General features: G+C 34.2%; 1 protein-coding gene across 10 annotated transcripts in view; it reads left to right on the forward strand.

Moving 5' to 3' along the window:
* The window catches only part of SLC9B1 (solute carrier family 9 member B1), a 72,333-nt gene that overhangs the window by 13,431 nt on the left and 34,308 nt on the right, over nt 1-24,594 (forward strand). For 8 of the 10 annotated variants that reach the window (XM_042984114.1, XM_042984115.1, XM_042984113.1 and 5 more), the window contains 3 exons: nt 7,595-7,664; nt 9,730-9,868; nt 23,385-23,555. In XM_042984114.1, coding sequence (XP_042840048.1) covers nt 7,595-7,664; nt 9,730-9,868; nt 23,385-23,555 — 380 coding nt within the window. Of the gene's footprint in view, nt 1-5,251; nt 5,272-5,326; nt 5,408-7,594; nt 7,665-9,729; nt 9,869-23,384; nt 23,556-24,594 lie in introns of those variants that run through there. The other 2 variants (XM_042984112.1, XM_042984111.1) reach the window with 2 other exon arrangements.

Genomic DNA, 24,594 nt, shown 5'->3' on the forward strand with positions numbered 1-24,594 from the left:
TGAGCTATTTCTAAATAATGTTAGCCTTCTGTTACTATTCTTTAAAATATTTATTTACTTGAGAGAAAGAGAGAGAATCCCAAGCAAGCTCTGCGCTGTCAGTACAGAGCCCCACGCAGAATCCAATCTCATGAACTGTGAGATTATGACCTGACCCAAAATCAAGAGTCAGAAACTTAACTGACTGAGCCACCCAGGCGTCCCTATAACTTACTCATTATGCTCTATTTTGAAGTTTTTCTAGGGCCCTTATTTTTAATAGTTTCTTTTCTAAAATGGAAAAGCCAAAAAGTTAGATATTTGATAGATTTTTCTTCTCTCTTTTTGAAAATGGATTTATTATTGCCATTTCCTTGTGAAAATTTTCATCTGTGTCTGGCAGAGTTTCTGGCATATTATAGGAACTTTAATTTTAAAAGTGTAGGCTCTGCAGAAATAAACAACATAGAATACAAAACACAGTAGAACAGATGAATGAAACCAAGAGTTGTTTTTTTGAAAAAATAAACAAAATTGATAAACCTCTAGCCAGGCTTCTCAAAAAAAAGAGAGAGGATGCAAATAGATAAAATCACAAATGAAAATGGATTTATTACAACCAATCCCTCAGAAATACAAGCAATTATCAGGGAATACTATGAAAAATTATATGCCAACAAACTGGACAACCTGGAAGGAATGGACAAATTCCTAAGCACCCACACACTACCAAAACTCAAACAGGAAGAAATAGAAAATTTGAACAGACCCATAACTAGTGAGGAAATTGAATCAGTCATCAAAAATCTCCCAAAAATAAGAGTCCTGGACCAGATGGATTCCCAGGGGAATTCTACCAGACATTTAAAGGAGAGTTGATACCTATTCTTCTCAAGCTGTTGCAAAAAATAGAAAGGGAAGGAAAACTTCTGGACTCATTCTATGAAGTCAGTATTACTTTGATTCCTAAACCACACAGAGACCCAGCAAAAAAAGAGAACTACAGGCCAATATCCCTGATGAATGTGGATGCAACAATTCTCAAGATACTAACAAATCGAATTCAATAGCCTATAAAAAGAATTATTCACCATGATCAACTGGGATTCATTCCTGGGCTGCAGGGTTGGTTCAATATTCTCAAATCAATCAATGTGATACATCACATTAATAAAAGAAAAGATTAAGAACCATATGATCCTGTCAATAGATTCAGAAAAAGCATTTGACAAAACACATCATCCTTTCTCGATGAAAACCCTCAAGAAAGTCGGGATAGAAGGAACATACTTGAACATTATAGAAGCCATTTATGAAAAGCCCACAGCTAATATCATCCTTAATGGGGAAACACTGAGAGCTATCCCCCTGAGATCAGGAACACAACAGGGATGTCCACTCTCACCACTGTCGTTTAACATAGTGTTGGAAGTCCTAGAATTAGCAATCAGATAACAAAATGAAATCAAAGGCATCAAAATTGGCAAACATAAAGTCAAACTTTCACTTTTCACAGACGACATGTTACACTACATGGAAAACCCAAAAGACTCCACCAAAAGTCTGCTAGAACTGATACATGAATTCAGCAAAGTTGCAGGGTACAAAATTAATGTACAGACATCAGTTGCATTTTTACACACCAATAATGAAGCAATAGAAAGAGAAATAAAGAAACTGATCTCATTTACAGTTGCACCAAGAACCATAAAATACCTAGGAATAAACCTAACCAAAGATGTAAAAGATCTGTATGCTGAAAACTACAGAAAGCTTATGAAGGAAATTGAAAAAGATACAAAGAAATGGAAAAACATTCCATGCTCATGGATTGGAAGAATAAATATTGTTAAAATGTCAATACTACCCAAAGCAATCTACACATTCAATGCAATCCCACTCAAAATTGCACCAGCATTCTTCTCAAAGCTAGAACAAACAATCCTAAAATTTGTATGGAACCACAAAAGACCCCGAATAGCCAAAGTAATACTGAAGAAGAAAACCAAAGCGGGAGGCATCACAATCCCAGACCTTAGCCTCTACTACAAAGCTGTGATCATCAATATAGTATGGTATTGGCATAAAAACAGACACATAGACCAATGGAATAGAACACAGACCCTAGAATTGGGCCCACAAATGTATGGCCAACTCATCTTTGACAAAACTGGAATGAGTATCCAATGGAAAAAAGACAGCCTCTTTAACAAATGGTGCTGGGAGAACTGGACAGCAACATGCAGAAGAATGAAACTAGACTCCTTTCTTACACCATACACAAAAATAAACTCAAAATGGATAAAGGACCTGAATGTGAGACAGGAAACCATCAAAACCCTAGAGGAGAAAGCAGGAAAAAACCTCTTTGACCTTAGCCACAGCAATTTCTTACTTGACACATCCCCAAAGGCAAGGGAATTAAAAGCAAAAATGAACTATTGGGACCTCATCAAGATAAAAACCTTTTGCACTGCAAAAGAAACAATCAACAAAACTAAAAGGCAACCGACAGAATGGGAAAAGATATTTGCAAATGACATATTGGACAAAGAGTTAGTATCTAAAATATGTAAAGAACTCACCAAACTCCACACCCAAAAAACAAATAATCCAGTGAAGAAATGGGCAGAAGACATGAATAGACACTTCTCTAAAGAAGACATCAGATGGCCACAGACACGTGAAAAGATGCTCAACAACATTCATCATCAGGGAAATACAAATGAAAGCTACACTGAGATACCAACTCACACCAGTCAGAGTGGCTAAAATGAACAAATCAGGAGACTATAGATGCTGGTGAGGATGTGGAGAAATGGGAACCCTCTTGCACTATTGGTGGGAATGCAAACTGGTGCAGCTGCTCTGGAAAACAGTGTGGAGGTTCCTCAAAAAATTAAAAATAGAACTATCCTATGACCCAGCAATAGCACTGCTAGGAATTTACCCAAGGATACAGGAGTGCTGATGCACAGGGGCACATGTACCCGAATATTTAAGCAGCACTTTCAACAATAGCCAAATTATGGAAAGAGCCTAAATGTCCATCAACTGATGAGTGGATAAAGAAATTGTGGTTTATATACACAATGGAATACTAATTGGCAATGAGAAAGAATGAAATCTGGCCATTTGCAGCAACATGGATGGAACTGGAGGGTATTATGCTAAGTGAAATAAGTCAGGCCAAAGAATGACAGATACCATATGTTTTCACTCATGTGTGGATCTTGAGAAACTTAACAGAAGACCATGGGGGAGGGGGAAGGGAAGGGGCAAAGGGGGAAAAAGTTACAGAGAGGGAGGGAGGCAAGCCATAAAAGACTCTTAAATACTGAGAACAAACTGAGGGTTGATGGGGGGTGGGGGAGAGGGGAAAGTGGGTGATGGGCATTGAGAAGGGCACTTGTCACAATGAGCACTGGGTGTTGTATGGAAACAAATTTTACAATAAATTATATTTTAAAAAAAAAAGTGTAGGCTCTGGAACCAGCTGCCTGATTCTGGCCCCACCTAACTCCTTATTTATAGCTATGTCACCGTGGAGAAGTTTATTCAGCTATTCTGGGATAGTAAAGCAAGAACAAAAGGAGTAAACCAAAGGGGAAGTGGTAAGGTATCCTGATCTGTGGAAAATAGGTGAGGCTACCATAATTTGGGGAGTACATCATCTAAGGCAAAATTCTTAGAGAACTATTCCCCAGAAATTGGGACACATTGAGGTAAAAACTGAAAGTTGCAAAGCTGTCTCAACCAAGCTCTGATTTTGCTTAGTGATTAACACTGTCCCCACTCCACATATTTCTGTCTGGAGCAAGATATTATCTAGAGACTGAATTTTTATACACAATGTCAAGTTTTCAATACAAATTATTAGCCATGCTAGCTATTAGACAATACTATATGACTACCAGCCAAGATAGAAAATTGAAAATAGGAACAGATTCAAAGGTGACTCAGAATTTTTAGTTAGCAGTTAGCAAACAAAGATGTTAAAATGACTATGACTGCAAAAACTAGAACTATAAAACTCTTAAAATGGAGTAAACTTCATGATACTGAATTTGGCAATGGTTTCTTGGATAAGATAGCCAAAGCACAGGCAATAAAAGAAAGAAATTGGACTACATCAAAATTAAAAACTTTTGTGTATTGAAAAACACCATTAACAGAGAGAAAAGGCAACCCACAGTGACAAAATATTTGTAAATAATGTATCAGGTAAGTGATTAATACACAGAATATATAAAAAACCCTTACAACTTGAAAACAAAAAATAAATAACCCAATTAATAACTGGGCAAAGACTAGAACAGATATTTTCTAAAGAAGATATACAAATGGTCAATAAGCACATGAAAGATGCTCAGTAATCATTAGGAGAATGGAAATGAAAACCACAATGAGATACCATTTCAAACCCATTAAGATGGCTATTATCAAAAAACAACATAACAGGTGCTGACAAGTATACATAGAAATTGGAACCTTTGTGCATTGCTGGTATGAATATAAGATGGTATAGCCATACTCACTGTGGAAAACAGTAAGGCAGTTCCTTGAAAAAGGAAACAATTACCATATGATCTAGCAGCTTTCAGGCAGAGACTTGAACAGATATTTGCACACCCATGTTCTTAGGATTGTTCACAATAGCCAAAAGGTAGAAACAACACAAATATCCATAAGTGAATGAATGAATAAACAAAATGTGATATATACATCCAATGGGATGTTTTTCATCCATAAAGAGGAAGGAAATTCTGATACATGATACAAAATGGATGAGTTTTTAAGACCTTATGCTAAGTGAAATAAACCAGATGCAAAAGGACAAATATTGTGAATCCATTTATTGGAGGTACTTGAGGTAGTCTAATTCATAGAGATGAAAGGTAAAATGTGGTTGCCAGGGGATTAGGAGAAAAGAGAATGGGGAGTTGGATGCAGAATTTCAGTTTGGAATGGTGAAAAAGTTCTGGAGATGGATAGTGGTGATGGTTGCTTAATAATGTGAATGTACTTAATGTCAGTGAACTGTGTACTTTAAAATGGTAAAGTTTTGTTATGTATATTTTACCACAATGAAAAAAAATAACAACTATAATTAATATCAGCCAAAGACATATCATCTTCAAAGGAACCATAGTAAGAATGACAATTAAATTCTCAACAGAAGTTATGGGAGCCAGAAGACATCTTTAAAATTCTTAAAGAAAATAACTTCTAATATGGAATTCTGTATTCAGTGAGAATCCCTTTCAAAAGTGAAGGTGAAATACATTTAAGGTAAACAAATAATGAAGGAATTTATTACCAACAGATCTATGTTAAAACAAATACAGACAATACCAAGGTCAGCAAGGATATAAAACAACTGTAAATACAGGTTAACAACCAGTGCAGTAAAGAAAGAAAAAAATTGGTGAGTTCTTTATAGATTTTGGATACTAGCCCTGGTACTGCTAGGAATTTGCCCAAGGGATACAGGATTGCTGATGCATAGGGACACTTGTACCCCAATGTTTATAGCAGCACTTTCAACAATAGCTAAATTATGGAAAGAGCCTAAATGTCCATCAACTGATGAATGGATAAAGAAATTGTGGTTTATATATACAATGGAATACTACTTGGCAATGAGAAAGAATGAAATATGACCTTTTGTAGGAACGTGGATGGAACTGGAGAGTGTTATGCTAAGTGAAACAAGCCATACAGAGAAAGACAGATACCACATGTTTTCACTCTTACGTGGATCCTGAGAAACTTAACAGAAGACCATGGGGGAGCAGAAGGGGGGGAAAAAAGTTCAAGAGGGAGGGAGGCAAACCATAAGAGACTCTTCAAAACTGAGAATAAACTGAGGGTTGATGGGGGGAGGGCAAAGTGGGTGATGGGCATTGAGGAGGGCACCTGTTGGGATGAGCACTGGGTGTTGTATGGAAACCAATTTGACAATAAATTTCATGTTAAAAACAAACAAACAAAAAGGCTTAATTGGTTAAGCCTCCGACTCTTGATTTCAGCTCAAGTCATGATCTCATGGTTCGTGAGATCAAGCCCCGCTTCAGCCTCTGTGCTGATAGTGCCGAGCCTGCTTAAGATTCTCTCTCTCTCCCCCTCTCTCTGCCCCTCCACTGCTCGTGCTTTCTCTCTCTCAAAATAAATAAACTTTTAAAAAATGTATAAAATTGAGAAAGGAAGAAATTAAAAAATATTTGCTGACGACATGCTTGTATAGTTAGAAAATCCAAAAGAATCTACAGACTATTAGAATAAAGTGAATTTATTAAGGTCTAGGTTCAAGGTAAATAAATAAAAATTACTTGTATTTCTGTATACCAGCAAAAAACAAGCAACAGGTTTTTTTTTAATGGTACTGTTTTTGGTACATCTCAAAAAACATCATTACCTAGAAATAAGCCTATGTAAGAATAAGTCTAATGAAAGATATGTAAGACCTCTACACTGAAAACTACAAATATTAGGGTAAACTAAAGAAAATCTAAATAAATGGAGAGATGTATACAATGTGTAAGTATTACAAGACTCAATATTGTTAAGATGTCAGTTCTCCCCAAATTGATCTACAGAATCAATGCAGTTTTAGTCAAAATTCCACCAGATATAGAGAGTGTGTATGTGTATGTGTATGTGTGTGAATGTACAACTTCATTCTAAAATTTATGTGGAGGGGCACCTGGGTGGCTCAGTAGATTGAGTACCAAACTTTTGATTTCAGCTCGGGTCCTGATCCAAGGGCAGTGGGATCCAGCCCCATATCGGGCTCCCCACTGAGCATGAAGCCTGCTTAAGGTTCTCTCTCCACCGCTCCTCCAAAATAAATACATACATACATACATACATACATACATACATACATACATAAATAAAGTAATTTTTTAAAAAAAATAAATAAAATTTATGTGGAAACACAAAGAGACAAAGAGTCAATCCTACTCTGAAGGAGAACAAAGCTAGAGAGCTTACACCACCAGATAACAATTCCTATTATACAACTACTAGTGTAGTGTTGGCATAAGGATAGAGAAATAGACTGGTGGAACAGAACAGAATCCAAAAATAAATTCACATATACGTGGTCACCTGATTTACAACAAAGGTGACACTGGAATGCAATGGGTAAAGGATGATCTTTCAAATGGACCGCATATAAAGACAGTCTGTATCAGTAACTTATAGATGTAAGTATTAATGTAGTTGATCATATTTTAAAAACTTTTGTACTCTCTTCTGACAGGAATGTGACTGAACATAGAGTAAATCAATGGTGGAAATTATTTCAGTGCATAAAATAAAGAACTGAGTTTTCTTATGTATTGCTCTTAAGATATGACCCAACATTATGAACCACTGAGAATTTTGAAATTTCTGTGTGATAAATAAGTTTTTAAAACTTATGCACATGATTTTGCTTAATAACTTTACAATGAATATTTGGATCTGTCTTAGCTATAAAGGTATTTAACTTGACTGTGATACAAGTTTATGATAAAAAATCATTAAAAAATTAATCCCGCTTAACCATGTTTGTTTCAGATGGATTTATAGTACTTTTTTTTCAAATTATTTTTCTTTTAAATATTAGCATGTACACCACAGAACCACAAAATGAACATTTGGAGGATAAAAACACCCCATCATCTACAACTCCTCAGGTAAAAACCTAAAACTATTTTGTAATATGAGACATAAAAATCAATCTGATCTTAGATTTTATTTTTAAAGTTTACTTATTAAGTTTCTATTGTATGTCTGGTTAAAAAATGAGAAGTGGTCATTTAAAAGTAATTTAAAAGATTTTTTAATCTTTATTTATTTTGGAGAGACAGAGACAGAGTGAGATCGAAGGAGGGACAGAGAGAGAGGTAGACACAGAATCTGAAGCAGGCTCCAAGCTCTGAGCTGTCAGCACAGAGCCCGATATGGGGCTCGAACTCACGAACCATGAGATCATGACCTGAGACGAAGTTGGACGCTTAACCGACAAAGCCACCCAAGCACCCCTGAAAATAACTAATTTAAATAAGTCCTAAGAAATGAGAAAAATGAACGAAAAGATGGAAAGGGGTGACTAAAGATTATTTTGGGGCTAAAAAAGGCAGGTTTTAGGAATAATGGAAATATGTTTTATTATTTTTTGCCACGTCTAGGAAAAACTCAGTAATTTAAACTACAAGAGGTAAAGACAAATCTAAATTAACTAAAACACTGTGCTGTATATTTGAAGAGAACCAAGTTTTTATTTTCCCAAGTGTATAGAGTAAGTAATAGACGTTTTGTTGGTCTAGTTTTACTACATAGTAATTGCTCACAATTAGAACTATAAATTATTTACTTTTTAAAAATTGCTTACTTTTTAAAATAGGAAGAGGTTTCTATAGTTCTTAAGGGCTCAAAAAATCTTCTTTTAAATATATAAAACATTTGTCATTGATTCTAACTGTTTTATTTATCTGTAAAGACTTCATCCTGGTCTATGTCAATTTATTATACATTCTGAAATAATAAAACTTAAAATAATATGGTCTTACTGTATATGCACTTTCACCCAAACTAATCAAAATTCACCTTTGTGTCTATTCTTGGCCCTTTTGTATAGTGACAGACTTTCCAATAAGTCTCTATACCAGAACTCCAGCAGATTAATTATGATTAATTTTAAAGAAGTTTGCTATTAAAGAACCACATAATTCATTTACATCAGCTGCTGTGGTGCCTCTGTCTCCCTAGTTACTAAATGTTTCTTTCCTCTTCCCTTCCTTAATCTGTCCATGCCTCTAGCCTTTGTTACCATTTCTTGTGACAGTGCACTCTCTTCATTTGAGTGCAGTGGAGAGAGACACGTCTGCTTACACTATAAGCTCACATCTCTCTCCACTGCACTCAGAGTATTAACAATACACTTACAGTGTTGGCCTGTTTGTGCACATGCGAATACATGCGTACACACACACACACACACACACACACACACACACACACATAGACACCATAATGACAGTAAAGCAAATTTGAAGATCTTTATTTTAGGGTTAACTCTATTCTGTTTTTTTTGTTTGTTTGTTTGTTTGTTTGTCTTGTTTTGTTTACCTTGGAAGAAGCCTTTTAATATTCTCACAAACTACAGTGTCCTTTTTTTTTTTTTTTCTAAATCAGCAGTTTCATAGTTAGACTAACCAGCATTTAAAGCCTGGAAGATGTATCTAAACTCATGAACTACCTAAGGATGTTATCTATGATTAACAGTGGAAGCATGAGCCTTGAATTTCTGAAAGCTTGATCTTTTTTTTTCATTTTTTTCCAGTTATATAATTTTTCAAATGAAATGAGTCCAAGTAGAATTATATTTCACCTTCTTTCCAACTCAGTTGTATTTTCATTCTACAAAAGTTTTATGGAATAATCTTTGGAAGTAAGACTGAAGAGGGACACTTTTAATTATTCTGCTTATACTATAGGCTCACTTATCCAGTATGCATAAACCACAAATGAAAATGGCAGGGACAAGTCTATAAAAGCTAAATTAAGGTGCTCTACAAAGTGCACTCCTGTGACATCCCCAAATACCTAATGACATAATGCATGAATATTCTTTTATATGTGTAACTCTCCATGATGACAGTAATAATATGAACTTAATTATGAGATTCGGTGGTTTTGTACATTCATAAAATAGTATGGAAAGTATATGTCTTAAAAGATTTCCTTGTTTTACTTCAGATCCTCAAAGATAGTAGTATTCGTGAACATGACGAAACTAAGGAAAGTGTCTTGTCACAAACAGAGGAAACAAAACCACAGAAGGAAAAGAAGTATTCTTGTCTTCCACAAGGAAATTTGAATAAAGTTATTACAAACGGTATGTGAAATAAGAAATGTAAGTGGAGAGAAAATGAGAGGTATATTTGATAAACATTAAAACACAAACCAACAAAGCCACTGCTTAATCCATATAAACCAGATCAAATTGGCTGTATACTTCAGCTCTATTACAAACAATACGTGGACAAAGAGGAAATATTTCCTTAACTCTGTCAAAAAATAGTAATAATTGCTTAACAGGTATATATTTTAATGTTTTTCATGACTTTTTATGTTAAATCTTGAGGATTAGAAACAGCATTGATTAAAGATTTTTATTTAAAACATACTTTTGATATTTAATTTTAAGTCAGCTGGAAGGAATATTATACTCCTAGCAATATTAAGGTTCTTAATAAAATTAGGACCCCAATTTTAAAACAACTACTGCCTTGTAAAGAAGTGTATAAAACTTTCTTTCCCATTAAAATTTCAAAGCATCTCATTATCATATAATTTTTATATGATATAAGAGTTATAAAAAGTTTATGTAACATAGCAATGTTGAGCATCTTTTCATGTGTCTGTTAGCCACCTAGATGTCTTCTTTGGAGAAGTGTCTATTCATGTCTTCTACCTATAGCTTCACTGGATTATTTGTTTTTCGGGTGTTGAGGTTGGTAAGTTCTTTATAGATTTTGCATACTAACCCTTTATCTGCTATGTCATTTGCAAGTATCTTCTTCCATTCTGTTGGTTGTCTTTTAGTTTTGTTGATTATTTCCTTTGCTGTGCAGAAGGTTTTTATCTTGATGAGGTCCCAATAGTTCATTTTTGCTTTTAATTCCCTTACTTTTGGGGATGTGTTGAGTAAGAAATTGCTGCAGCTGAAGTCAAAAAGGTTGTTGCCTGTTTTCTCTTCTAGGATTTTGATGGTTTCCTGTTTCACATTTAGGTCTTTCATCCATTTTGAGTTTATTTTTGTGTATGGTGTAAGAAAGTGGTCCAGTTTCATTCTTTTGCATGTTGCTATCCAGTTCTCCTAGCACCCTTTGCTAGAGAGACTTTTTTCCATTGTATACTCATTCCAGCTTTGTCAAAGATTAGTTGGCCATACATTTGTGGGTCCAATTCTAGGTTCTCTATTCTGTTCCATTGGTGTATGTGTCTGTTTTTGTGCCAATACCATATTGTCTTGATGATTATAGCTTTGTAGTACAGGCTAAAGTTTGAGATTAACATCAGTATTTTTAAGGTTCTGAATCTAAATTTGAACATCTGATAGTATAAGTGATTGGACTCCTTTGTAAATATAATTTCTACACATAGATCTTACATGCACATTCCCATGGCCTTATACCTTATATCATGAGCAGTGTCTATACAGCACTTGTTAGGAGTAGGGTCAGGGGCAGTGAAGAGTGGAAAACGTATTGGTCACCAAAGATTTTCCATTGAGATTGAGGACTGCAGTTTGCTCAGGAACTAACTTAGGAGTTTTATAAATACCAGTATTGAGACTGCAAACGTATATACTTAGATCTATAACCAGTTTTCCCCTTTGTTTTCTTTAATTTTTGAGTTTTCAAATTTAGAGTAAACTATAGGAAAATGATCTTCCTCCATGTTTCTATCTTGGAGAATGTATATTCTTATATTCTCTTTTCCTGTCTCTCTGTCTCTGTCTCTCTGTCTCCATGTCTATCTGTCTGTGTCTTATGTGTGTGTGCGTCTCTTTCTCACTGTCTCCCTCTCTCTCACTCTCTCTCTCTCTCTCACCCTAACATTCACTAAAGAAACTCTTAAAACATATATATTCTAGATAATATTTTAGATAATAGCATATATTCTAGATAATAGAGATGGAGCTACAGTTTCTCTACAAATCATATTTAATTCACCAATCCCATAGTGTATATAAGTTAAATTAAGTAAGAAATCTAAACTCTCAACCACATGCAAAAATCAGTCTCATCACTTTTAATCAAGTTTATGTCTTCTACTCAGGTGGTAGCTTGCCTAGTTCCAAAGAAATGGATATTGTATGGAAATAGTTTAGGTTTTAGGTTATTACTCCATTTTTGTTTCTTTTAGGTTTACTTTCAATAAAGATACCTTATTTTCAATAATAGCTACTTTATAACTATTTTTATGAAGTTGTTTTGCCTTTAAATAAATGAAAGAAAAGCTTGATTATACATCCAGCTATGATTTTCAAATAATCTGAGGGCCAGAATTTCTCCATTAAAATCTTATCATCAGTTTTTTGAAGGAAGCAGTCTTGAAAGTTTAGAGCTGAAAAATAATATCCTAGACACTTCCAGTTTCTGGTCCACCATCATCACTCCATCTTACCAACGTATAAAAAGCTAAGCAAACTTAAAAATTGACAACTGTTCTTAGCTCTATCAAAGAAGTAAGGTCACAGGGCAAATAACTGTCCCTAAAATTGGAAACAGGAATGTGGATACAGAGAATCATAGCTTATCAGAGTAGAAACCTCAGCAGGAACCAGTGCTAGGATAGGAAAACCAATATTGTTATTGACAAATTGGCTAGAAACTCAGTGTGGATAAGTCTGAGGGAGGCCAGTCATGGTGTGGGAGACACACTTTCATGAGTTTTACCTCCAGGAGCCATCTGGCAAGGGGAGGGGGAAAGTAATCATGTGCAGTATAACAGTTTTCTGTTCTTCTTATATTGTCCCTCAAAAGAAACTGTTTTGTCAGAACCTAACTTATGAGGATTTTATCAGAGCCAAATTGATCTGGGAAAAGAGAACCAACTCCTGCCCCCTCTAATATAACCTCCACTAGCCATCCTATATAACCTAATGGGGTAGGGAAAAAAAACCTGAGAGGCACTTGTGAGGTTCACAGCCCAGAAGCACAGGCTCACTAAAGACTGGTTAAGAATTCTAAAGAACTCTTTTCCTCCCCTCACAACTTACCACTATATTACTAAAGGCCTTTTTACCTAGGACATCATATTCACTTTTAAGCAAAAATAGGACAAAAAAAAAAAAAACCCACACAACATGAAGAGACAAAGCATCAGAACTAGACCCAGATATTACAGGGATGTTGGAACTATCAGACTATGATTTTAAAACAACTATGACTAAAATACTCAGGGCTCCAATGAAAGGTAAACGTGTAAGAACAGACAGGTAATGTAAGCAGAGAGATAGAAGTTCTAAGAACCAAAAAGAAATGCTAGAAATTAAAGACCCTAATGGAAATGCTGGCTTTGATGGATTCATTACTAGACTGTACATAGCTGAAGAAAGAATCTCTGAGCTTGTGGATATGTCAATAGGAACTTCAAAAACTGAAAAGTAAAGAGGAGAAAAATATCGAAAAAAAGAAAATACAAGAACTGTGGGACAACTACAAAAAGAAATGGGAATAGCAAAAGGAGAAGAGAAAAAGCAGCAGAAGAAATATTTGAAGCAAGTGATTGACAATTTCCCCCAAATTAATTTCAGATAGAAAACCACAGATCCAGGAAGCCAGAGAATTCCAAGCAGGATAAATACCATACACACACACACACATACACACACACACAAACCACACCTAAGTATATCATATTCAAACTACAGAAAATCAAAGATTAAAAAAATATTGAAGAAGCCAGAGGGGAAGACAGCACCTTACTTATTGAGGAGAAAAGATAAAAATTATGTCTGACTTACCCTCAGAAACAATGCAAGCAAAAAGAGAGTGAAATGAAGTATTTAAAGTGTTAATACAAAAACCAACAAGAACACACCAGACTCTAATTCTGTATCCTAAAAAATCATCATCAAAAGTAAAGGATAAATAAAGACTTTCTTAGACCAACAAAAATTGAGTCAGTAAACCTGCCTTGCAAAATGTTAAAAGAAATTCAGACAGAAGAAAATGATATAGGTCAGGAACCCAGATCTACATAAAGAAGGAAGGGCATCAGAGAAGGAATAAGTGAAGGTAAAACAAAAATGTTTTTAATATTCTTAAATTACTGAACAGATACCAGTTCACAGTAATAGCAAAAATATATTCACTAATGATAGCTAATGTATAAGTGAAATGAATGAAAGCAATGATACAAGAACAGGAGGAAGGAATCAGGAATATTGTGTTTTTATGAGGTACTTGCACTATCCATGAAGTGGTACAGTATTATTTGAAAGTGGAGTTGGATTAGTGGCAAACTCTAGGGCAACCACTAAAAAGAAAATGAAAAAAATAAATATAACTGATATACTAATAAAGGAAAGAAAATAGAAGTATATAATAAAATGGTTGGGGGCGCCGGGGTGGCTCAGTCGGTTAAGCGTCTGACTTCGGCTCAGGTCATGATCTCGCAGTTCGTGAGTTCAAGCCCCGCGTCGGGCTCTGTGCTGACAGCTCAGAGCCTGGAGCCTGTTTCCGATTCTGTGTCTCCCTCTCTCTCTCTGACCCTCCCCTATTCATGCTTTGTCTCTCTCTGTGTCAAAAATAAATAAACGTTTAAAAAAAAATTTTTTTAATAAAATAAAATGGTTAGTTAATGCCACAAAAGGGAAAAAAAGTAGGGAAGACAAAAATAGAAACAAAGTGCAGGGGCAATAAATAGCAAACAGTACAAACATGGTGGATATTAATCTAAGTATATTAATAATAGCTTTAAATGTGAATGGTCTAAATACACCAGTAAAAGACGGATTGTCAGAGTGTATCAAAAGACCAAGAACTATAAGAAGCCACCTTTAAATATAAAGGCACACATAAATTAGACATAAAGGGATGGAGAAGGTATACCATGTAAACACTAATCAAAAGAAAGATGAAATATTAATTTCAGACAGCAGGCTTCAGAGTAAGTAATATTATCAGAGATAAAGAAGGGTATTACATAATGATAAAGGGGTCAGTTCCCAAGATCATATGATAATCCTTAATGTATATGTGTCTGACAACAGACATGTTGACATGTGTCATGGAGTTAACATGAAGCAAAAACTGGAAGAACTGCAAGAAGAAATATATGAATCCACAAATATAGTTAGAAACTTAAACAATCTCTCAGAAATGGACAGATCCAGCAGGCAGAAAATTAATAAGGACATGAACTCAACAATATCATCAATCAACAGGATGTAATGAACAATTATAGACTACTTCATCTAATAATAGCATAACACGCATTATTCTCAAGATGACATGGAACATTCACTAAGATAGACCACATTCTATCATACACATACAAAAACACTTTAATAAACATACAAGAATAAAAATCACACAATGGATGCCCTCAGACCACAAATGATTTAAACTACAATTCAAAAGAAAAGTAGCTGGAAAATCCTAAAATACTTGGAGATTAAACAATATACTTCTAAATAACACATGGGCCAAAGAAAGAACCTCAAGTAGTATTTTTAAATGTTTGGAACTCAATAAAAATGAAAATACAGCTTATCAAAATTTGTGAGATGCAGTGAAAGTAGTGAAATTAGAGGATAATTTATAACATTGAATGAATATTTTAGAAAAGAATAAAGATCTTAAATCAATCTTCTAAACTTACACATTAGGAAACCTGAAAAAGGAGCAAATTAAACCCAAAGTAAGCAGAAGAAAAGACATAACAAAAATCAGAGCAGATATCATTGAAACTGAAAACGAGAGAGAAAAATCAATGAAATCAAAAGCTGGTTCTTTGATAAGATCAGTAAAATCAGTAAGCCTCTAGCTAGGCTAATTAAAAAAAAAAAGACACAAATCAATAATATCAGAAATGAAAGAGGAGACATCACTACAGATCCCATTAAAAAGATATTAAAGGAATACTGTGAACAAGTTTTTGCCCACAAATTTGATAGCCAAGAAGAAATTCCTTGAAAAACACAATATGCCAAAATACTCACAAGAAGACATAGACAATCTGAATAGGCATATCCATTAAATAAACTGAGTCAATACTTAATCACCTCCCATAACAAAAAGCACCAGACCTAGATGGCTTCACTGGTGAATCTTATCAAACATTTAAGGAAGAAATTATACCAATTCTCTATACTGTCCTTCCTGAAGATAGAAGCAAAGGGATAGTTCCCAACTCATTCTATGAGGTCAGCATTAGCCTCATACTGAAAGCAAAGACATTACAAGGAAAGAAAAATACAGACCAATATCTCTGATAAACACAGAAGCAAAAATTCTCAACAAAATGTTAGTAAATAAAACTTAGCAATGTATAAAAAGAACTATACATCACAACCATGTGGAATTTACTCTAGATATGCAAGGTTGACTTATATTTGAAAACAAATTCTTGTAATCCATAACACCAGTGGGCTAAAGAAGAAAAAATCACATGATAATAACAATAGATGTAGCATAAACATTTGATAAAATCCAACATCCATCATAATAAAAACTCTCAGCAATTTATGAATTGAGGGAAACTTCCTCAACTTGACAAAGAAACATCATTCCCAACTTGATCCATAGATTCAACACAACCCCAGTCAAAATCCCAGCAAGTTACTTTGTGAATACCAATAAACTCATTCTGAAGTTTATATAGAGAGGCAAAAGACTGAGTTAAAAGTTGGAGAGCTAATACTACCCAAGTACAAAATTTACTATAGGGGCACCTGGGTGGCTCAGTCGGTTGAGCATCCGACTTCGGCCCAGGTCATGATCTCATGGTCCTGTGAGTTCAAGCCCTGCATCAGGCTCTGTGCTGACATCTCAGAGCCTGGAGCCTACTTCAAATTCTGTGTCTCCCTTTGTCTCTGCCCCTCCCCCCTCATTCTTTCTGTCTCTCTCTCTCTGTCTCTCTCTGTCAAAAATAAATAAACATTACAAGATTTACTATAAACCTACAATAAACAAGAGTGTGTGATGTTGGTGCAAGACCAGACACATATACTAATGGAACAGAATAGAGGGCCCAGAAATAGACCCACATAAAGACAGTCAATTGATCTTTGATAAAGGAGAAAAGGCAATGCAATGGAAGAAAGACTCTGATTTTAAAATGGGCAAAAGACTTTGACACCTCACCAAAGAAGATGACGAATAAGCATATGAAAATATTCTCAGCATCATATGTCTTTAGAAAATTGCAAATTAAAGCAACAATAAGAAACCACTATATACCTATTAAAATGCCCAAATTCCAAAACACTGACACCAAATGCTGGTGAGGATGTAAAGCAACAGGAACTCTCATTTATTGCTGGTAAGAATGCCAATAGTACAGACACTTTGGATAGCAGTTCCACAGTTTCTTACAAAACTAAACATACTCTTACCGTATGCTCCAGCAACCATGCTCCTTGGCAGTATTTACCAAAATAAGGTGAAAATTTATACACACAAAAACCTGCACATAGGTGTTTATAGCAGTTTTGTTCATAATTGCCAATTTTTGTGTGTTAATGCTTGCCCTGTTTTTTTCCCCCAAACCTCTCCATCATCTTATAAACTTTTTTTTGTTATTGACTGTGCCTTATTGAATTATAATATAGTTAACATACCACAATGTTAACTTAAGGCTTAAATGTGCAGCTCAAGGAATTTTGACAAATGTATACAGCTCTGTAACCATCCCTCACATCAAGATAATGTAGAAGAGTCTTGCAGCAGTATGACTTTATTTATTCCTCCTCTGCCCTCTGTGCTAGATTTATATATATGTTCTTTACTTCTACATTCTTATTTTACTTCTGCAATTGTACTTATTTTTACTTCTACATTCTTATTTTTGCTTCTACATTTATATATATATATATATATATATATATATATATATATATATATATATATATAATTTTTTTTTACTGCTACATTTGCTTTAAAAAAAGCCAAAAGTCTTTTTGTTCATTAAAAAAATTCTCATATTTCTCCACATATTTACATTCTTTGGTTCTCTCCATTTCTTTTTGGCATTCTGGGTTCCCATGTGGAATTCTTTCCCTTCACTCTAAAAAACTTGTAGTTTTTGTTGTTGTTGTTGTTTTGTTTTGTTTTTGTAGTAAAAGTCTTCTAGCATTCTTTTTAGCTTTTATTTGTCTGAAATTGTCTTTTTAAAAGAAATTTTAATAGAGGTATAACAGACATATAACCTTATATTAGTTTCAGGTGCACAATATAATGATTCTATATTTGTGTATATTGCAAAATGATCAAAATCAACATAATAAGTCTAGTGAATATCCATCATCATACATAGAAACCTTTTTTTCTTGTAATGAAAATTTTAAGTTCTCTTAGCAACTTTCAAATATATAATGCAGTAGCCTTAACTATCGTCACCAAGCTGTACATTATATCCAACAACTTATTTATTTTATAACTGGGAGTTTGTAACTTTTGACCCCCTTTACCCATTTTGCCAACCCCCCCTTCTGGTTGCCAGAAATTCTTTCTAGGAATTTGTCTATTTTATCTAGTTGTCTAATTTTTTAGCTTGAAATTATTTATAATATTTCTTTAGCATCATTTTAATTTTTGTAAGGTCTAAAGTAATGTTTCCTCTTTAATTCCTGATTTTGGTAATTTATACCTTCTCTCTTTTTCCTTTGTCAGTCTAGCTAAAGACAATCAATTTTTTTATTTTATTGACTTTCTCTAATGTTTTTCTCTTTTCTATTTAATTGTTTTCCACTTATTTTTTGTTTCATACATCCTACTATCTTTTGGTTTGATTTATTTATGTTTTTCTAAGTTGTTAAGGTGGAAGTTTTTATTGTTAACTTTAGATAATTCTTTCTTTCTAATATTTTTTAAAGCTTATACATTTCCGTCTGTGCACAACACATCCCATTAATACTGAAATGCTTTGTTTTCATTAAGATATATTTCTCTTGTTATTACTTCTTTGATTCATGATTACTATTTGCATGATATATCTTTTTCATCTTTTTATATTCAGCTTATCTGTTTCATACAAAGTATCTTTCTTATGGAAACCATATGGTTGGATCTTGTTTTTTTTAAAAAAAATCCAGTATGACAGTCCTTTTGAATTTAAACCATTCAAGTTTAACATAAATACTGATATGGTTGTGTTTATGCCTGCTGTTTTGTTCCTTGTTTTCTATAAGTGTCATGTCTTTTGTTTTTCTGTTCATGCTTCTTTTGTGCTAACGAAGTATTGTTAGAGCACTATTTAAATTTCCCTATTGACTTCTTAGCTGTGTTTTAGAGGTTTTAGTTTTAGTGGTTTCTCTGGGAATTCTAATAATCATCTCCAACACTTAATTCCTGTGTTATATAGCAGCTTTCAGCCAATAGACCTCTATATGCCATAAACTCAACAATATTTTGTTATTCTTACTGCTCTTAATAATCTTAGTTTTTTTAAATGAAGAGGTGAAATGAGAATATATTTATAATATTTTATACTTAGGTATTTATTTACCATATCCAGTATACTTTATTGCTTCTTATTGGTCCAAATTACCATCTTGTGTCATTTCCTTTCAACTTAAAGCATGTTCTTTAGTATTTCATTAGGGGTGAATTTTTCTATTTTCATCTGTCTGAGAATGTCTTTATTTCAACTTTACTTTGAAGAATAGGTGTTTGTTTATTTGTTTTTTAGAGAGAGAGTGCACACACAGGGGCTGGGGGTAATGGGGGGGTGAGAGAGAGAGAGAGAGAGAGAGAGAGAGAGAGAGAGAGAGAGAGAATCTCAAGCAGGCTCCATGCCCAATGCAGAGCCCAGCACAGGGCTCAGTCTCACAACTGTGAGCTGAAATCAAGAGTCAGACAGTTAACCAACTGAGCCATGCAGGCACTCCTGAAGAATGGTTTTACTAGATATTGAATTCTTAATTGACAGGTTTTTTTCTACATTTTTGAAATGTCACCCCACTGCCTTTGGGCCTTTATTTTTTCTGATGAAAATGCTGCTGTTAGTTGCATTATTGTTGCCCTGTACATAATGAGTCATTTTCTTACTACTTCCAAGATTTTCTTTTGTATTTTGTTGTCAGAAATTTGATGATGGTGATGATGTCTCTAGGTGTGGATCTTTTGTGCTTATTCTATTTGGGATTTGTTGGGCTTCTTAATCTATAAGTTAATGTTTTTTATTAACTTTGAGAGGTTTTCAGACATTATATTTTCAAGTATTTTTCTGCCCTTTTATGTCTTTCTCTTCTCTTCCTGGGACTTCTTTTATGCATATGTTAGTACTCTTGGTGGTATCCTATAGGTGCCTGAGGCTCTGTTCATTTTTCTTTATTCTTTTTTTCCTTGCTTGTCAGATTGATTAATATCTATTGATCTATATTCAAGTTCACTGATATTTTCTTTCACAAGATCAAATATGCTGTTGAGCCTCTCTAGTCAACTTTTCATTTCAAGTCTTGTACATTTCATTTCCAGATTTTCATTTTCAAATAAATTTTATCTCTTTATTGATATTCCCTGTTAATTGACACATTGTCCTATTTTCATTATTTGAATATATTTATAATAGCTGTTTTGAAAACTTTGGAAATCTAGCAACTGGACTTATTCACTCAGTCTCTATTGACTGCTTTTTTGTCCTGAATGTGGGTTGTATTTTCCCATTTCTTTCCATATCTAGTAAGTTTGGGCTGAAAATTAAACATTTTAGTTACACATATGGCAACTTTGAATTCAGTTTTATTTTTTTAAGGTTTTCATTGTTGTTGTTTGGGTAATTTGCATGTACTTAAACTGTGGAATCATTCTGTGCCATGGTTTTGCAGCACCTGGTGTCTTACTTTTTGTTTATTTGTTTTTAGCCTATCTTCCTAGGGGTTTCTAATTTGTCTGCATAGCTTAAGAGTCACCTAATGATTTGGGGGAGACATTGTGTTCAAGCCAGTTAGGCTTCCACCCTCTGCCAAGTGATCCTATAAGTGGGTTGAAGAATGCATTCAGAATTGCTGCTGGTAGTCAAGTCTCACATCAGTTTTTACTTTTTGCCATACTCTCAGGAGTCTTCTCTGTGGTTGCATACACGTACATCCAATCAGCCACACATATGTGGAGAACTTACCTCAACCTTTCTGTGATTCTGTCATATCCAGCATTTCCCAGTTAAATTTTTACCATATCTGCCACTCACCTCAACTTGAGCTGCAACCTCAAACTGGCACCACAGCATATTTCCTCTGCCTATTCTGAAACCAATCTGCCACTTCTACCCAGCAAAGTCATGGGTTTTCTCCCTCTACTCCATATCTATCCCACCTCCCCTCACAACAAAGTGGCTGGTTTTTAAGCTAGCTCCATGATGGTAAAACTACAGTGTTTCCTAAATGAAGTAAGTGGGGAAATGAGGGAGGAATGATAGCAGTCCCAGGCAGGAAGGCCTCAGACTTTAACCAGTCCTACATAAAACCCTAGCATCTTTTTTTTTTTTTAATAAATGCTTCTCAATTTGGTAACTGTCATTAGTCAGTTTTCAGGATCCTACAATTATTGGTTTGTTGTTGTTGTTGTTGTTATTGTTGTTTATAGCTTTACATGGAGGGATTTTTTTGTTGAGATAAATTGCCTATCTCTTCAGGTCATCATTATTGACAACCCCTTCCCCACTTACTTTTATATCCCCTGATTAGCCATTTTGATTAGTAATGTGTTCTAAAATTGGTTAGACTAACCTACATGTTTGCAAATTTCTTTGTACATCTTTCTTTTTGTTCTTATGTCCTTATTCCTAAAACATATCTTTCAATAGTTTTTGTTTTCAGTGAAAATGGAGTATGTTCTTAGATATATATTAACTTGACAATATCTTTAATTTGTTTTTTGTTTGAATGATAGTTTAACTGGCTACAGAATTCAACATTGAATATTTTATCTCTGTACTTTGAAGACTTTATTATTGTCCACGTTCCATTATTGCTATTGAGAATTGAGAATCTGCTCCAATGTTTATTTTTTTATGATTATCTTTCTCTCTTTGGAATCTTTAAGACCTTATTTTTGTCTTTGGTGGTCTGTGGTTTCTCAACATTATGTCTAAGTATCTATTTTAATTTAATCCTAGAATAATTTAATCATTTTGCTTCCTGTGTCCAAATCATTGGGAATTACTTCTTATTTTATAAATTTTTATCTTAAATTCAGATTCAGTGGGGTTTATACAGTTTGGAATCAGGAGTGTCTATTGGGGATATTTTGAACTAGAATCTACTAATTGCTCAAGGCCTAGTTCCATGGGAAGATACTTTTTATGCTGTATTTAGGATTTGGGGATTCCCAAACCAAGCAAATCATGTAAATTTGAGACTTAGCCTTAAGGTAGTTGAGGCCTAATTTTATATATGAGTTCCCAGAGGTGATTTTGCCAACTAGAGACCAGCTAAGACAAACAAACTGCCCTGTCTTTTCCCTTTGTCAGTAGAATAGTATCTTCTGGTCCATTTAGTAAGAGTTTAGTCTTTCAAGTGTTCCAGTTTTGTGGATGGCAACAGTCAGAGCAGAGGAACAAGAATCTTAGTTCTAACTTTTTGCCTTGAGTTTATCAAAATCCTCCTCTTCTATCCTGCCAGTTTTATGGAGCCAAAAAGGGGTCACAGCTAAAAAATGCACTTAAGTTGTTCTAAGTATTAGGAATTATGATTTATAGTAAAATATGTTAAATGTTTAATATGCAGGTGGCAATTTACAGTGTAATCATTTGTCCTTTGCAGAAACTTATGGATTCCCTGGTGAGTAGGGCCTTTCCTGAGAATCTAGTTGCCAGAAAGAAGATATCTACTAACTTATCCTTCTCACACTATTTACCTGTACTTCCTACATATAACCTAAGATACATTATATTCTCCCAAAGACCAAGTTCACTTTTTTTCTAGCCATTAAATCCCTTTAATAATTTATGCCAAATATCAACTGAAGTATCCTTCCAGCACAAAGATTTATTCTGGTCCTGTTTTAAAAAGTTGGCACTCTACCACTCTGATCTACTATAAATTTGAGAATTCTTATCACAACCAATTATCTTTTTATTCATGATGCAAAGGCTACTCTAAAATATAAAATGAAGTAAAGCTCATCATATTGCCATGGAATTTTTTAAATGTCATATATTGTGAGAAATGTTTAGCACTTTAAAGGATTCACATATACTTCTAATTTTTTTTTAATTTTTATTTTTAGAAAGAGAGAGAGACTGAGCATGTGTGAGCAGGAGAGGGCCAGAAGGAGAGAGAGAGAAAGAGAAAGACAGAGAGAGAGAACCTTAAGCAAGCTCCATGCTCAGTGTAGAGCCTGATGCACGGCTTGATCCCATGACCCTGGGATAATGATCTGAGCCAAAATCAAGAGTAAGATGCTCTACTGACTCAGCCACCCAGGAACCCCTTAAAATATTTTTTAAAATACTAATACTTTGTTAAAAACTTGTGCCATAAATTGACAGGGACTTTGGAATATATGTTAAACAGATATTTTTTCAACCATACTAGCAAGCAACATTAGTCTATGTTATGTATCATTATATAGGCCTGGCTATTAATATGATATTTGATAAAATAGAATCATCTTTTGTATGTATATATCTATGTCTATGTAGATGTATAGATATATGCTTTTTTTATATTTCAGGAGTTGCACTTTTTATGTTATGGTGTGTAGCCTGGTCATTCTCAGGCCCCGAAGTTCTCCCTGGTGGAAATTTATTTGGATTATTAATTATTTTTTATAGTGCCATGATTGGGGGTAAAATTTTGGAACTCATTCGAGTACCTTCAGTGCCTCAACTTCCACCTCTTCTTGGTAAGTGTACAGTTAGCTCTTATTTCTTTGTTTTTGCTGTATGCAAATTATGAACATACTCTAGTCAGAATACATATAATATAGAAATATTTCAATGTAATATGATCTTTATAGCTTCTTTTTATATTTACTATATACGTGTGGATATAGTTCATTTATAGAAGTATTTATTCTCTTTGTATACAAGCACACAGATATTTTTTCTGAAATATTTTTGAAACAATTTAAATATACTCAATATATGATTCCTGTTGCTTTATTGTTTAATAGGACATTTTAAAATTAATTTTAAATATATTATAGAAAATGAAACATTTGGAAAAGACTGAATTTTTCTGTAGATAACCTAACTCAAATACAATGATAAGATTCAAATACTGTAGTGACTAGGGCACCAGAAAGTTTTATGGTTTAAGCTGTTTGGGCATCTCCACTATGTATATTCATGGGTGCGTCATCTGCCTAACCAGTATTATATCCTCTTTCTTCATTACCATTATTATATAACTCTCCATTTGGACAGAGGAAAATTAGTGGAAGAACTTCTATCAGTGGTGTCTCATATCTTCTAAGTATTCAATACACCCAAATATTCCGTACACTGTGAGTAGAGATAATTGCTCCATCCTATTGCTAATACCCTTTCTATGTCCACAACACCCTTTTAGCGCTTGCTAAGTATTCACTGAATCTTTTTTTTTTTTCTCTCCAAAACTTCTACTCTTACCCTAGCTTAGGCTATTTGTTTTCCAAGTCTTCCATGGACTTTGGCAGAGCCTTTTAATTGTTCTCTCCTCTAGTTTTATGTCTATCTAACTCATCAAAACCATCACATAGAAAATACAAGATGCACTATGTCTCTCCCTCCTAAAACTTTTCCTATGGTACATTACTCTGGAAAAGCAAGCGGTGGGAATGGAGGCTGCAGGGGGGTTAGCTTTATATTATCTGGCCTCTCCTGCCCATTCTCTCACTCAGTCCTTGCCCTTTTTTTGTTTAACAACACTGAATTACCCGTTTTAGCCCTTTGAGATATGTC

This window comes from Panthera tigris, chromosome B1 (assembly GCF_018350195.1).
Source record: "Panthera tigris isolate Pti1 chromosome B1, P.tigris_Pti1_mat1.1, whole genome shotgun sequence".
Classification (NCBI taxonomy): Eukaryota; Metazoa; Chordata; class Mammalia; order Carnivora; family Felidae; genus Panthera; species Panthera tigris.